This window comes from Eriocheir sinensis, chromosome 8, assembly GCF_024679095.1.
Source record: "Eriocheir sinensis breed Jianghai 21 chromosome 8, ASM2467909v1, whole genome shotgun sequence".
Classification (NCBI taxonomy): Eukaryota; Metazoa; Arthropoda; class Malacostraca; order Decapoda; family Varunidae; genus Eriocheir; species Eriocheir sinensis.
The window spans coordinates 24,475,952-24,492,479 of record NC_066516.1 but is presented as its reverse complement, the minus strand read 5'-3'; the positions used below and the strand labels follow the sequence as shown (position 1 = coordinate 24,492,479).

Here is a 16,528-nt window from a genome sequence, read left to right as displayed (position 1 = left end):
AATCGATGGGTTGGGAAGGAGGGGATGTAGAGGGAGTAGAGGGAATGGGATAGTCTGTAAGAAGAGGGGGGGGGGGGGTAGTGTACATAATTCGAGAAAGAGGGGGAGGAAGGGCAATGGGTTCGGGGGCTGAGAAGGCGGGGCATAGTGTGTTAAAAAGTTACCTTAAGGAGGGAGCTGTTTATGAGTGACGGGTCACGAGCGGGGCTGAGTGAAGGTGATCTGGCAAACACATTAACTTGAACACACACACACACACACACACACACACACACACACACACACACACTCACACTGATAAATGCATACTGACACATACCATGAAAATGTCGTAAATACTATAACATGCTCGTACACGATGATTAAGACATTTTATTCTCTCCCACTTGACAAGTGTTAATATAATCATATAATCATCATGGCGGTTGAATTGCAGTCTACTCAAGTAGCTGGGCACTGTTATGGCAACACCACCTGTGTGTGACATTATATTGCTCCAGGAATATGTAAACCCGCTTATTTTGCTTGCATAATGTTAACCATCTAGACAGGGCCGACAATTCGTTCTTCTCTCGACTCAGAAAGGTCCCCAAACGCAACTCTCCCACCGCGGAAATAATGAAGTCTCGAAAGGGTGTAGGAATTTACTAATCAATATATTATGTCTAAACCATAATATATTATTATCTTCCCCTGCTAGCCACTGAGAGGGAGCAAAAAACATTTTTCCCTCTAATTTTCTTGCCGACTGATAAAATTCTACAGTGAAATTAATGACGCCCCACCAGGATTCACAACGCGGCAGGAATGACGGCTCCTCCCTCTGCGGCGTGGAGACGGACGTGAGCCGAGACAACTTAATGTATTACGTGACCTGTTCAGTCACGCGGCGCCGGGCCCCAGGAGACGCGCGCCCGCCGGCAGCCACTCACTCTAAGCGAGGGGCAGAACTATTACATAACACAGTACCCGCCATGCACTCTCTCTCTCTCTCTCTCTCTCTCTCTCTCTCTCTCTCTCTCTCACACACACACACACACACACACACACACACACACACACGTAATAAGCAGATAAACAAATAAACAATACGTAAAGAAATAAAATACATAATACCACAAAGCTGTGAATCAATCTCTCTCTCTCTCTCTCTCTCTCTCTCTCTCTCTCTCTCCTCCCCACCCGCCTGACGCGTGAGCCTTGCCAGTACAGCTTTAGTTCCATTCCCAAACCCGTAACGCCGCGGCGGCCAGCTGCTGGAGGGGCCGCGGGATGCGTGGTTAATGCAATGACACCACAGCGTCTAAGCATTAAACGCAACTGTGAACGTGTGTGTGTGTGTGTGTGTGTGTGTGTACTGCTAGCAACAGACATGCTTTTACTTGATTATTTGTTTTACCCTCATTCAGTTTTTAATGCATGCGCACGTTACTACACTACACTGATGATATTTTCTGACTCTCGAAGGTCGGATGTCAAAATCATTCACACTGTCATCATCAGAGAAACTGCTCACTGTCACTGTCACTTGTCCTTTTGAACGAGCTGCCGCATCGAGGGTAAAGGATAAAGCTCACGTCACTAATGTGGTAAAAAAATGCCAATGGTATCAAGGAGACACTGAAAAATATCATGTACGGTAAAGGTAAAGGAAGTTACATTATTAAGTATTGAAAATGCGCTGAAAAAAATCGTAAATTCAATAGAAACTAAATAAACTGGATGATGATGATAGTATTTCTGCAGCACAGTATATGCCCGGAGCCCCAGAGAGCAAGCCTGCAATCATGGCCGACAGACTCCCGCTGTTTGATCTCCATCTTGTTTCCCTTAATCACTGGAACTCAAGCACGAGCCACGCGTTCGCTGCTGCTGCTGCTGAATGCTCTTCCTGCGTCGTGTCTTTATCAGGTTTGGCTCGCAGTGAACCTAATGAAAGGCAAACTGAGGCCCTTGACTGATCTGCCTCTCCGTATTAACATTCACCCTCTTCATTCACGTGTTGCTTGATTCACTGCCTCAAAGCATTACATAACCGGCTCAGGCTCAGCCCAACGGCGCCTCCCCTCGCCCCCCCAGAAGACCCCTGCCCATGTACGGCAGCAGAGTACGCCAATCTCCGCCATAAAGCACCGGGGGCCCTCGGGCTGATCTACGCCGGCGAGACTTGTTATGCTTCGCGCCTCGATGTCCGACGCTATCAGGCGGGTCGCGAACATAAACGTAGTACACCCCTGCCACACCCTGCCAACCTGACCTGACACACACACACACACACACACATCTACAGTCTCCCCCACGCCCAAACCTCACAACCTCCCACTCCTCCACGCACACCCCACATACACACGCGCATGCACACTCATACATACCAATGCCCACACCCATCGAGAGAGAGAGAGAGAGAGAGAGAGAGAGAGAGAGAGAGAGAGAGAGAGAGAGAATTACTTCCTGGCCGCAAGAATCAGCAGGAGGACGGCTACGGCCCAGCACGAAACGAAGCCTCAAGCAGATCCGGCTGGCGCTCCCCGTCGTCCGGAACACTCGGCCATCCATCCCGCGGCACTTTATCACAGCTGACGGAAGACACGGCGCCGCGGCAGACAACGCGGCACCCGAAGACACTGGCACTACACTACAGGCGGCGGCAGACAAGGCAAGTCCCCGCATACCAAGACGCTGGCTGGACAATGAGGGTTTACTGCAGTGGCCCGTTCGTTCCTCACCACTCAGCCGTAGATGTTAGATAAGGGAAGTGGTATTCAAGAGTACTTATGATGTGTGTGTGTGTGTGTGTGTGTGTGTGTGTGTGTGTGTGTGTGTGTGTGTGTGTGTGTGTAAGGCATTCCGATGATGTACGCGTCAAAACATTCCCCACATCGTCCCCTCGGATATTAATAAAGCCTCCTAGAATAGGTCGGCGAGAGAAATATAAGTGCGTGGCGGTGGAGGTGCCAAGAAACGCGTGGCTTACCTGCCCTCCACGCTCACACACCTGAGGGCACGGACACTTACGCAAGAAGCTTCTATAGATTAATAGAGTTTTGCAGTGACATGGTAAGGCAGCAGCAAATCTAAGGGTCATATTCTAAAACATTTCGGCGCCCAAGCACTTTCTATATTTGACAAGGCTTTAGTATAGGAGTTGTGAGCATTTCCAGGGATAGTTTTATGACCCTGGTGATAGTTTGACCCTTCTCCTGTACCATGAACCTAAAAACACTCATTAGAACCCAACTGACCTTCTTTTCGACCTTAGGAAGTTGTTCATGTTAGAAGTGGAACCGTCTGAAAATACTGACCAATAATTATTTCGCCCTTGACAGCCTCCGAATGACCACGAATCTATCTGAAGGAGCACGTCAGACCCAGCAGCCGTCCATTGACACCGAGTCACAAAAATGCTATCTTAGAAACCGTAAGCTGCCCTTGTGTTGCCTAGTCACTGCTCGCCTCTTCCTCCGGCAGTCACCAGTCATCAGCAAACCATCGCATTTTTCCACCCCAACAGTCACACCCACAATCATCTTAGAAACCTCCAATCACAGCGCATTGCCCCAGCCTCCATAAACGGGAGTAACCACGAAGGAAGGAGGAGAAGGATGCTTGAGGGGTAAGGGTAGAGAGGGAGAAGAAAGTTAAGGAGTAAAGAGAACGTAAGAGCATTAAAGAGGAAGGTTTGGGAAGTACGGATAATAAAAGGCAAGGAAGGAGAAGGTTGGGGAGAAGGGAAAATGAGAAGGCAGGGAAGAAGGTTGTGGAATAAATAGAATGTGAGGGCAGGGAAGGAGGAGAAGGTTAGGGAGTAAGGAGAATGTAAGGGCACGGAGGGAAGAGAAGGATGGGAGGACTTGGATTGTGAGGGAAAGGAGAAATTTTGGAAACAGAGAATATGAGGGAGGAAAGTGCGGGAAAAGGGAGAAAGAAAGACCTAACAGTGAGAACAGGGAAGGAAGAAGATTGGAGAGTGAAGATAATGCATGTGAGAGGAGGAAATAAATAGCTTAGGGAGAGAGTAGTTTGTGAAAGGGAAGGAAGAGAAGGTTGCGGAGGAAAGTAGAAAGAAAGAAAGAGAGAATGACCTACTGTTAAGGGAGGGATTACCATCAGTCTGGGCAGCGTTGTGTGGAGGGAGGGAGGGAAGTAGGGATCAGATAGTCGGGGGTGGAAGAAAGGGAGAGATCGCCTTGTCAGGGTGGCGGAGGGCACACACGGGAGAGGCGGGTATGGATGACTCCCTTTGTGTGCCACTGCTAAACACACACACACACACACACACACACACCGCCGCCTGGACGTACCTTGCCTGGTTTCATGTTGGGGACGGCGAGCACAAGAGACCAAGCACATTCCCCTCCCCGAGTGGGACACAAGGGCGCAGCGCCACACCCACGCCCATCAACATACTCCCACGGAATGTAGATAGAGCGGCCGCTGCCCTCTCTGTCTGTGCTATCTCGCCGTTGCTGCTGCCGGCGGGGACCCAATAAGGTTCGACAGCCCGTTTGGAGTGGCGGGTCGGGGCGAGTCTGGGGCCATGAAGGGACGCTCTCACGGCCCTCAAGTCCCTCTTTGTCATGTTATCGAGGAGGTGATTTACCGAGGGATGTCCAGACGTTAGTGGAGTAATAAGGAAAGTCTTCAGCATCCTACATTCAGTCGCCAAGCAGCACTGCACCGACAGAATAGTTGACATTTGCACGTTGTATGCACCTCATTCCCGTCACAAACTATGGCAGTCTCGGTGACCTATGCACGTGTTTGGTACCCTGTATGTCTTCTTGCCTGTCTGTCTGTCTCTGTCTGTCCAGTTGTCAGGATTTGAGGCAGCCATACAGGAAGCTCAAAGGGATAAACAACTGCATCCTCTTTGCTGGAGAAGCCCACACGTTCACCTCCCCAAGAGCCATTCATGACCACTTCCGCCTCCGCCCTCCTCCACCGCCCCATTCCTGCCCTCTCCTTCCTGCTGTCCATGTATTATGCAGATTTATTCATCCGCCTATACACATCCTCCTACGCTTACTGTCCTTTGGCAACGCTCCTGCCGCCAATGTCAAATCAATGCTTGTAAATATGAAAAAAAGAATGAAAGAAGGAAAAAGAAAGAAAATATAGGAAGGAAAAAGAGAAAGAAGGAAAAGAGTAAGAAAGAATGTAAAAAAAGAAAGGAAAGAAAGGAAGGAAAAGAGAAAAAAAATTAATGTATATACTAAACACATATTCCATGCGCTTGCAAGGTGATCAAATCTTTCCTTTCTAAAGAGGCTCGTTTTCAATTTCTAGTTTCGTGTCTACTCGTTCCCTTCTACCATCCCCGTCCCTCTACCTTTCCTCTTTACTCCTGGTCATTCACTTGAAGCCTCGCAGTCTTGCCAGAGTTACTCCGTTACGTTCACACATAATTATTTATTCTCGTACTTTTCCCACAGACTTCCTCTGCCTCCCTATTTTTCTTCCGTCCATGGCCGCCCTCACCCTCACCACCAACACCGCCACCATTCCACTGCTCCAAAGACAAACAGTTCGGCCGCGCCTCAAGAATATACAATGAGGAGAAGTTATTGAAAGTCAACCACTGGCCCTTCCACTCGACCCCCAGCCGCCTCGAGCACGGCCTCAGCCTCCTGTTTGTGGCCACGCCCAGCCTTGCCCTGCCCATCCGGTACCCTAGGCATCCATGTCACCGCGGCCCAGACCACCACAGCCTCTTTTCCTCCTGAACCCCTGGAAATCAGGCGACACTACAAACAGCAAGAGGCTGAAAATGGGGTGTGGTGCGAAACTTCCGACACAATCATCGACAGCGAGGGACTGATATAAAATTCATTACACCGTTGCCATTGCCATACCCTGAGGGTGAGGTACCTGGTGGTAAGAGTCACGTTTAAGGGAGCATCAGCACAAACATCGTCATCATCATCAGCAGCAGCAGTGACAGCCCTTCCGTGCCAACACTCAGGCTGATACTCATGCACGTCAACGCCAGAGCCCATGAACGATGCGATGCGTTTCGAATTTCCATGATACTTCCTAGTCTCTTCAGTCTAACTGTATGCGCTGACCCGCCGCGCCAGATTGATAGCTCGAGGTGCACGTGTGGTCGGCCCAACAGCCTGTGACAGACCCACCGCAAACATTCTATCCCACCTTTCCATCAGCTAACCACATCAACATCCTGCATGCCACGCCCCGCCGGAGTCACTGGCCGAGCGGGGCGACACACGCGGTGCCGCACACTGCCGAGGGGCGCCTGGACGAGCCACCATTACGGCCCCATCACACACACGCCTCAGCTGCCGCTTCACCGCACAAATAATAACACTTAAACGATTCAAGCCATCTGTGCCGGTTTACTGTGCTCTTAATGTCTTACAGCTCCCCAAGATACGGTTCTTTGATGGCCTAAAGTGCTTGTAAATTTGCTTCATACAATCCCTCTTTCCCATCAACGCAACGGGAGGCACGAAGAACCACAAAGGAGAGAGGCAATCCACCTGTCTTTGCCGCCTCTCAGTGTTCTCCAGCTTGTAAAATCAATCCATCCCTGCATTTTCCGCGACTTTCTCGAACACTGAAGCCGTTATTCTTAATCGTATCGGCACCTCAGCACGCCTGTTGGAAAGGTCTCTCGTAGAAGTTGCTGGGAATTCCATGGACTGTTTTGTGATTCCAGCGATAGCTTTATACATCTACACCTTGAACGGGGAACACCACCCATGAGAACCTGGTGAATCTTCTCTGTGACCTTGAAAAACAGCCGTTAAGGGAGCCTGATGCGTTAAAGAATTTGGACATGAGACGGTGAACAATATACAACACGGAGGAGGATACAGAGAGGGTCGTATAACAAGACATATCGCCGCCCAAGAACACATATTTGACAAGGCTTTCGTAGGAGTTGTGGGCATTTCCAGGGGTAGTTTTATGACCCTGGTGGTAGTGTGAGTCTTCTTCTGTACCGTGAACCTGAAGAAACACTCATTGGAACCCGACTGACCCCCTCTTTGACCTTTAGAAATGGTTGATGTGAGAAGCGAGAGTGTCTTATAGTACCAGCCAGAAGAACGGCACTCCCCTTGCGTCTTCCTCAGCTCCACCAGTCCCGTCCGTCCCACCACTCATCTGTCCTCCTAATTACTCATTCATTATAAAATTAATCGAACTCATTTTCTCGGGCTTCTGCGGGAGCAATCCTGTTCTCTCCACAGCTTCGTTAATATGCAAAGTTAATTTTCTTGTGAATTACTACGTCGCTGCGTCGTTTGTTATCAGACAACACACGTACTGTTCACCGCGCGGCAGGGCAGTGAGATAAAAACTTAAATACATAGGTTGACCGCAATGTCGTAATAAACATTCATAGACATATCAAATCAAGGTCAACAGAAATACCTGCTGAGTGTTCGTGAAAAAAAATATCTGGCACAAATACTATCTTCTAAACATTACCGCTAAGCTTAATACATCTACGGATACATATATTACACATAGCATCATGCCCCTGTCTTGCAGCGGCGGCTTCCCATCACGGAGGTTACGAAACAAGGCTTGCCATTTCCTCTCCCTCGGGCGCGCCATTAAGGGGAAAATATTGCCTCTCATCCCTCAACACCTCTTCCTGCTTTCCTCGCTCGCTCATCCCCGCAAATCACCGCTTATAGTCGCTGAACTGCTGCGTAACCCAGAGTGTGTGTGTGTGTGTGTGTGTGTGTGTGTGTGTGTCTCTTCACTGCATTCACCTCCTCCTTGCCGTTCTCTCCTCTCTTCCTCCTTTTCCTTCCTCTCCCCCCTCCCCCCCTGTTTCCTTCCCACGCAGTCCCGTTTTGCTTCCCTTTCCCTTAAGCATCCGTCATCCCTCTTAAAGACACCACCAGCAACATGACGGTGCTGCTTTCCGCCTCTCTGCTTGGCTTCCTTCATCCTCCTCCAGCCGTGTCATTGGTCATCCTCCGCCAGTCACAAGAATCAATCAATGGCCCTCCCTCTCTTCTCCCATTTTTTTTCCCTCTCCTCAGGGATTCAACTTAACCACTTTCCTCTCAGTCTGGGTGTCTTATAAGTAGCTAGCGTGTGGGTGTTTGTGTGTGTGTGTGTGTGTGTGTGTGTGTGTGTGTGTGTGTGTGTGTGTGTGTGTGTGTTTTGTCTCAAAAAGCCCCCCCAACCCCCCAACCCCGGGCCACGCATTCTGAAAACTCTACGGCAGATACACTCCTAACTTTAGCGCTGACTTTTTTTTTTTAACATCCCTGCGTAGCTGCATCGGAATTACAACCGGCTGAAAGAGAAATACGTTCGACGGCAGCCTCTTCTCAAAAATACCCTCCAGGCTGCCCTCTTTATGCCAGTCCCCCCCTCCCTCTCCCCTCTTCCCCCTCTCGTCCTCCACTCCCCAGCCACCTTCGAACGCGTCCCCGCTACCGTAATTGGGTCACACGCGACCACTCCCTTTGAGGTGTTAGGCATCGTTCAGTGCGTGGCGTCACATAAAAGACTCGCCCCGATATCTGCACGCAGGGGAGCCACAGGTGAAGGGGATGAGAGATAACCGTTAGGGGAATGCCACGACGACGGGGAACCATCAGTGATAGGACAGGGCAAAGATTACCTACAATGAATGGCAGAGATGAGTAGAATATCCTCCATCTTGTAGATATTATAACACAAAATCAGCACAACAGTAAAAGAATGCTTAAAAAATACAGAATGCCCATGGTCAGCGTCTACAGGAGGTCCCTCGTCCCCCTGAGCCTGACCCAAGACAGTATTCTGGATGGCACTCACCTGGGCACGCGGATGTAGTCGAAGTAGAGCCTCGAGACGGGCTCTGGTTGGTTGCCTCGCCTGTGCCGCGCGGGGCTGCGGACCAACCCGCAGCCGCAGGACACCGGCTCCTCGTGCATCTGGTGGCGCCCGTACATGGCGACACGCACACTGTCCACACGCGGAAATTTCACTGATGTATCACAAGCACCAGCACGACGAGCGTCACTACTTGTCAGATGTGATTATATAATTATTAATCCGATTGTAACCGCCTTAACTGTCGAATATCCATTTTCTTTTTATTTATCCAACATTATCCATAGTCCCAATACTGACGGCCAAAACTCCATCACCACGAAATTAGTCATCTTCCCAATAATCAATCATTGCCTGGAGTGAGGCCGCTGTCACCAGGAGGCGTCAGCCACAGCGGCTGGTCAACGCGACTCATGGATCGCCCCGCACGCCACCACACTAATTAACGCAGCTTCCGGCGTGACTACTGACTGCCGCGGGACTCGCGGCTCCACATGGTCCACGTATACCTGGTCCTTCCGCCGGCGGTCCAATCAGACCACCACTTCGTCGTTAACACTGTGTGCAAGCGATGCGTCTTCCCGCCTGGCGAGTCAGTAGCACCGCCTCAGCACCCCGGCACAAGGGGCAGGAACGTGAGCCGCCACACTGCATCAAGCACCAACATCACTACACTCAATACAAAAGCTTACACGTTACATCACACAAAGAAAATGGTTCGGGAAATGGAATAACTTTTCACACAAACATGATCAAGTCACTTCCTTGCCAAGACCACACCCCCAACGAGGCATTCACTCTGCGGCAAACCGGTTGGTCCTGTGCCCCGCGGCGGTGCGTCCCCTCAGAGCAGGCACCCACGTCACTCCCCTGCGCCGAGGCTGCCGCACACTGCCTCGGGGCTCGCGCCTCGCGGGACAGTAAACAAGGACTGACTGAGCTCATGCTTCGGATGCCACCGTTCTAGAATTTCTGCTTATATTTTTATTGCTTTTATTGTGAACTCGCACAAATTTATGAATGTTAAAATGCTATTCTTCCCTATTTCCCGGTGAAGAATTAGTAGTAAAAATGTAACACTGACGGCCGCTCAGGAAGGAACCCGCAAGATGAGCAAGTGATGTTACTTGGCAACTGTTAACAATACTCACAGGATTTCACGTCCTCACGCACATGACCACGGAAACACGCCCACGCACACACGTGTACACTTTATACTCACTCTCTCTCTCTCTCTCTCTCTCTCTCTCTCTCACACACACACACCTACGATTCCAGTTAGCAACTCGGCATGACCACCAAGCTACTCGATTCCGCGCCTTAATTCACCGAAATAATAAAGTTTATGGGATTCACGTCACAATCTTTTGCTGCACGTCACTATAGCGTCAGCAGCAGCAGCAACGTTGTGACGATCTACTAGTAGGGTTGCGTCAGGCCGGCGAGCACCCATCACCCCTCCAGAGGCCCCTTGACACCGCGAAGGAAGGTGCCTCTGCGCCTCCAGGAAGCGTGCAGGGCGTGGCGTGGCTGCCGCGGCTCACCTCTCTCCCCTCGCCCTTCTCCCTCTGCTTCTTTCCCTCCATCCGTCCCTCGCTCCCTATTTTCTTTCCTGCCGCCCACCCTCTCCATTTCCTTCCTTCCGCGTTCCCTTCCTCCCTAGCTCCTGCGTTAGTTCCATCACCCTCGTACGCTTTCCCTTTTATAATTATTTCACTGTTTCTGTCTTGTCACTGACCTGTAGCCTTTGTTCGCCTCCCTCCCCTTTCCCTTGCACTCCCCTTCATCTCGCAGTTTAGATTTATTCACATGTAAATGAATGCATACACGCTCCCTTCTTTTTCTTCTGCTTCACTGATTCACCCTAACAAGTTCAACATATTTGTTTTCACGCTTTCCTCTGTTTTCTCAGTCCCTATCACTGCCTTTGCCTCTCCTCCCTTGTATTTACCTCATGACTCCCTCACGCATCCCTCCCCTCCTCCCTCATTGCTTCCTCCCCGTCCTGTCCCATAACTTCCCTCCCTTACCCTTATCCGCCCCTATCTCTCCCCCTCCATCATTGCTTTCCTCCCCCTCTCACCGGCTGTTTCCCCTTACGCCACGGAGGGAAGCCAACGGTAATAAGGGTTAATTTTTCTCTTAGGGGAAGGGCGAGCTTGTGTATCGGAGGCTTCCAAAACACGATGACGGTGGTGGTGAGTTGCTGCGAAGGAGGCGAGGGCTGGGGGCGAGAGTGAGGCTGGTTTAGGCGAGGACTGGAGGCAGGAGTGAGGATGGCTTAGTACGGTTCATCACGTATACCACCCGAAATTGACTTCACTTCTGACCTCTCGTTTTGTTTTGTTTTTTTCTTTTTGCCGGAGCAGAGTATAACGGGCTATTTTGTTATTTTTTGTCTTTTTTGCCCTTGCTGTAAAAAAAAATACATATGACCCGAGATCTGAGAGAGGAGAGAAAGATGGTGTAATGCAATTAGGAATGGATTAAAGGTGAAAAGCTTGCATGTAAGAAGAGTTTGATTGGGTGAAGTTACTGATGACTCTAGTTAGGACGGACCCGAGACAGAAGGAATAGAATAAAGGTGGCGTAGTAAAGAATGCATTAGTGAATATCATCTTAAGAGGCAGGGAGGGAAAGGCTAAAACGTAGTAGCAGTTTGAAAGTTGTGTGGTTACATGATTGTACGTAGTTTGGAAGGACCCGAGACGAAGGAATGGAAGGAAAAAGGAGGCATGGTAAAGAATGTATATATTAGAGCATGAGATCAGAATTTAAGAAGAGTTTTAGTTGTGTGAATTTACTGGTGAATGTAGTTAGGACGGACCCGAGACAGAAGGAATAGAAGGAAAAAAGAGACATGGTAAAGAATGCATTAGACTTTAGAGAATAAGATCAGAAAAGGCAAGGAGGGAACAGCTAGAATTTAAGAAGAGTTTTAGTTGTGTGAAGTTACTGGTGACTGTAGTTAGGACGGACCCGAGACAGAAGGAATACAAGGAAGAAGGATGAGAGGTAAAGAATGCATTAGAGAATAAGATCAGAAAAGGCTAGGAGGGAACAGCTAGAATTTAAGAAGAGTTTTAGTTGTGTGAAGTTACTGGTGACTGTAGTTAGGACGGACCCGAGACAGAAGGAATACAAGGAAGAAGGATGAGAGGTAAAGAATGCATTAGAGAATATTATCTGAAGAGGCTGGGAGTTTGAGATGCCGTGAAACTGACAAGCTTAAGTATGTGATCAGTCCAATGATGGAATGTTTCAACTGTACTCTACCACTGCCACCACCACCACCACCACAGTTCCTGGGTTGCCACGCTGTTACTTTAGTTGAACCTGCCATCAGTTCTACGTATGATAAGGCCTTCCCATGTGATGTCACGTACTATGATGATAATAAAGCAAAGGTATAGAGAAAGGTGTTTGCCAGGTACAAGTTTGCAATAGGAGGTAAAATAAAAAAAGGGTAATCAGATACAAGTTTGCAATAAGAGGTAAAGAATAATCTAATGCAAAAGTGAAGGTGTTTATCAGGTAAGAGTTTGCAATGAAGTAGTGGCCGGCGCGGTGGTCGGTCGATGGGTCAATAAGCAGGGCAGATAACTCATGATTACGGGCCAGTTCACCAGTCCAACGCAGGGTCATTGTAAGCGCCCCAACCAAACTGTCTTCTCCACAATGATCCGTTATTTCTATTCAAAACCAGATGCTAATAAAGACATTTCCTGTGTGGTTATCGAAAATTCCCTCCTCCTTTTTATATCAACGCCAGACACTAGAACTACAAGGAATTTCGTCGTATTTAGTGTTTGGTTAGGGAGCTTACGAACTTCCTGTATTGGACTGTAAGACTGGCCCTACGTCTACCGGTCGATCCTGTGCGTGACGAAGCTCAAACAGAATTACCTTTTCCAATCGACATTCCCATAAACCCGTTGGACCAAACAATTAGGCAGGTGACAACTTACATACATGATTTTCCTTCTTTGTCGCACTATTCCAACTGCCATGAACGAGGAAGAGTAAATAATAGCATGCAAACAAACTATCCACCGACCTAAAACAATAACAGCCATACACAGACACAACAACGCCTTCAGCTGCCTGACTGATTGAAAACAAACAGGTGTCAGGTGGCGCCACTCAGCAGTAACATCACCCCTCTCTCTCTCTCTCTCTCTCTCTCTCTCTCTCTCTCTCTCTCTCTCTCTCTCTCTCTCTCTCTCTCTCTCTGTAACGATAAGATGAAGATAAAAGTGCAGTATGGTATCCCAGAACTCTTAAGCCTTGCCAGATCCGGAGAGAGAGAGAGAGAGAGAGAGAGAGAGAGAGAGAGACCTCACCTCATCACGAAGCAACAATACACACACAATCAGTTCTATAATTAATTCAAGGCAAGTTGTTTCAGTAGGCGAGACAGTGAAGCAGAACTGGGTAACGAATCAACCACCCACACATCCGTTGCTTCGTCGTCTCGTTTCAGTGCTTCACATCACGGCACACACGACTCTCTCATCAATCTTGCCTGCCCATACTTTTTCCTTTGCCATGTCTTAATCATCGTGGAGAGAGGAAGGGAGGGAAGGAAGGAAGGAAAGGGAAAAGTGAGGAAAGGACAGAGGGGGGAGAGAGAGAGAAGAGATGACAAGGGAAGGAAGGGAAGAAGGAAGAAAAGGACAGAAGGAGGGAGAGAAAAGAGAGTACAAGAGGAGGGAAGAAGAGAGAGGAGGGAAGGGAAGAAGGGAGAAGTGAAGAAAGGACAGAGGGAGGGAGAGAAGAGATGACAAAAAGAAGGAAGGGAAGAAGAGAGAAGTGAGGGAAGGACAGAGGGAAGGAGAGAGAGGAGGGATGGCAAACGTAGCAATGGGAGGAGGGGGAGGAGGAGGAGGAGAAGGAGAAAGGTGACAAGGAGATCAAAGGGTGTTTTTGTCACGTAATGATGCAAACAGATCCCTCCCGGCCTTCATTCCTCTGTCTCTTCCTTCCTTCCTCTCTTCTCTCCCTCCTTCCCTCTCTTCTCCCTTCATCTGTCTTCATTTTTTTCCAATCAACAGAAGCGTAGAAGTAAAGCATAATCACACACACACACACACACACACACACACACACACACACACACACATCAAGAAGCTATTATCCTCCAGTAGGTATCGAGAGAACATTCATAGCGTTCAATACGAGCCTCCCCGCACCCCAACCACCACCTCCACCAGCACCAGCGAGCACAAGGCGTCAGGGCAGCGGCGCCGGCCCTCCACCAGCAGACCCAGAGACGCCACTGACACAAGGGAACCACGCACACTGACAGACATGCAGAAGCTGAATGACGTGCAAGGTAAATACGGTAGAAAGTAAAGATAACGTGAGAGGAGAAATTAAAACAACCTGTGAAAAAAACAATCCTATGAAGAAGCCATAAATCTCTGGACAGGAAGCAACGAGAGGAAATCACATCCAAAAAGAAATCATTAAAGAAGAGAAGACGATAGAGGAGGATGGAAGCTGCAGGAGGAGGAGGAGGATTGAAGGACATTAGGGCTCTGCAGGTGTAATAACAAATAGATTAAATAAAGTCGGCCAAGGAGAGTTTATGTTTAAGGCGAAAATCTTAGTCGACAAGCCGAAGAAAAGTTAGTAAAATAAAAATGAAGATAACATATGCAGTAAATAATTATGTAGTAGATATGAAGTAGAAATGAGGACAAGTTGAAGTGAAAGCCAAGGCATAAGTAGGAAGATAACATATGCGGTAAATAAGTATGTAGTAGATATGAGGTAGAAATGAGGACAAGTTGAAGTGAAAGCCAAGGCATTTATAAGTAGGAAGATAACATATGCAGTAAATAAGTATGTAGTAGATATGAGGTAAAGGTGAAGAGGTTGAAGTGAAAGCCAAGGCATGAAGTAACGCTGCACCGGATCGTTTAATTATGGAGGTGGAATGAAGCGTTTGGCAGCAGACCCTTAGCGTAATGAGTTTTTTTTATACGGCGAACATTTACATCCCACTTACGGAGCTCGCCCGCCAGAAACATTTTGTGCTTCCGTGTGCGTGAAACAATGTGGGGCGTGTGCGTCTGCGTGTGTGTGTGTGTGTGTGTGTGTGTGTGTGTGTGTGTGTGTGACTACAATATTTTCTTATTATCGGTTTTGTTCGTCTTTTTCTTTCATCTCCCCTGACTAATCTCTCTCTCTCTCTCTCTCTCTCTCTCTCTCTCTCTCTCTCTCTCTCTCTCTCTCTCTCTCTCTCTCTCTCTCTCTCTCTCTCTCTCTCTCTCTCTCTCTCTCTCTCTCTCTCTCTCTCTCTCTCTCTCTCTCCTTCTTTTTCTTCTTCTTTTTCTTCTTCTTCCTCTCTTCTTCTCTTTCTCCTTCTCCTTCCTCTTCTTCTTCTTCTTCTATCATATTCCTTAACTCTCTATCTATCTATCTATCTATCTATTTATCTTCTTTTCTTCTTCTTCTTCTTCTTATTCTTATTATTATTATTATTATTATTATTATTATTATTATTATTATTATTATTATTATTATTATTATCATTACTCTTCTTCGCTTCCTTCTGTATGCATCCTCAGGTTTCTTTCTTTTTGCCTTCTGCACACAATGCATCCGCCTTGCTCCATGTCACAACCTCCTGCATGAGGGACGGGAGACTCATGATTTCCCGCGGGAGGTTTACACACACACACACACACACACACACACACACACACACACACACACACACACACACACACACACGCAGTCTTGCCTCTGCGACACATCCGACATTTTCCCTCAAACACATTAATCTTTTCCTTGACTTTTGCAGTATTCCAGGCGGCGTCCGCGTCTCCCTGAAGCAGAGGAGAGGACAGGACACGAATTTCACTTCCCTCTAAAAACAACAATATCTTTTTGCGTCCTTTTCCACAGAACACAGATTTTTTTTTATGGACTTCGAGTAGCATTCCAAGCATTGTTAAAGTCTTACTGTATTGGAGGAGAGGACGACCTTTATATTCCTCTAAAGCAATCACTCTTTACCTCTACTTTGCTTCATTAATATCAGTCTTTTTATGAGCATTGATCATTCCAAGCGTCACCGTCTTTCTGAGTTAGAGGACAGAGCGGCGTGAGAAAGATGCGAGTTTAAAGGTTTCTGTCATCATATTTAGTTTCATTTTCTTTCCTAGTTGAGGACAGAACGATGTTGGCTGAGGTCCAGGATCGAGTTTGTCTTAAAGATCTTTCATTCTTTCTTGGGTTTGAGGAGAGAACAGCGTGGGTTTGGGGGCGAGTTTGTATTCCCTCTTAAGATAAAATTTCGAGTTTGCCTCTTGTGTCTTGTTGTTACCGGAGTGTTAAAAAGGTGTGTGTGTGTGTGTGTGTGTGTGTGTGTGTGTGTGTGTGTGTGTGTGTGTGTGTGTGTGTGTGTGTGCAGATGAGGATATCAGCCACATGAACCACTAACAGAACCGATGATTTTAACGTGAAATAATTCTTTCTCTAATTCCTCCTCCACCTCCTCCTCCTCCTCCTCCTCCTCCCCAGTGACAGGTGGCCATGTCAGGCGATCGGAAAAAGTTAGGGACCCATTTTTTCCCGTGACTGGTGGTCGAGAGGGTTATCATTTTTACCGTGCGTGAGCGTGAATGTGTGTGTGTGTGTGTGTGTGTGTGTGTGTGTGTGTGTGTGTGTGTGTGTGTGTGTGTGTGTGTGTGTGTGTGTGTGTGTGTGTAAGGAA

The 16,528-nt window shown here is 48.2% G+C and overlaps 1 protein-coding gene across 2 annotated transcripts in view; it reads right to left on the bottom strand.

Annotated features, from left to right (window-relative positions):
- The window catches only part of LOC126995740 (uncharacterized), a 298,135-nt gene that overhangs the window by 253,428 nt on the left and 28,179 nt on the right, over positions 1–16,528 (bottom strand). Inside the window, exon 2 of one of the 2 annotated variants that reach the window (XM_050855616.1) lies at positions 8,785–9,471. In XM_050855616.1, the coding sequence (XP_050711573.1) occupies positions 8,785–8,921 (137 nt within the window). In that variant the 5' untranslated portion in view covers positions 8,922–9,471. Of the gene's footprint in view, positions 1–8,784; positions 9,796–16,528 lie in introns of those variants that run through there. The other variant, XM_050855615.1, reaches the window with a different exon arrangement.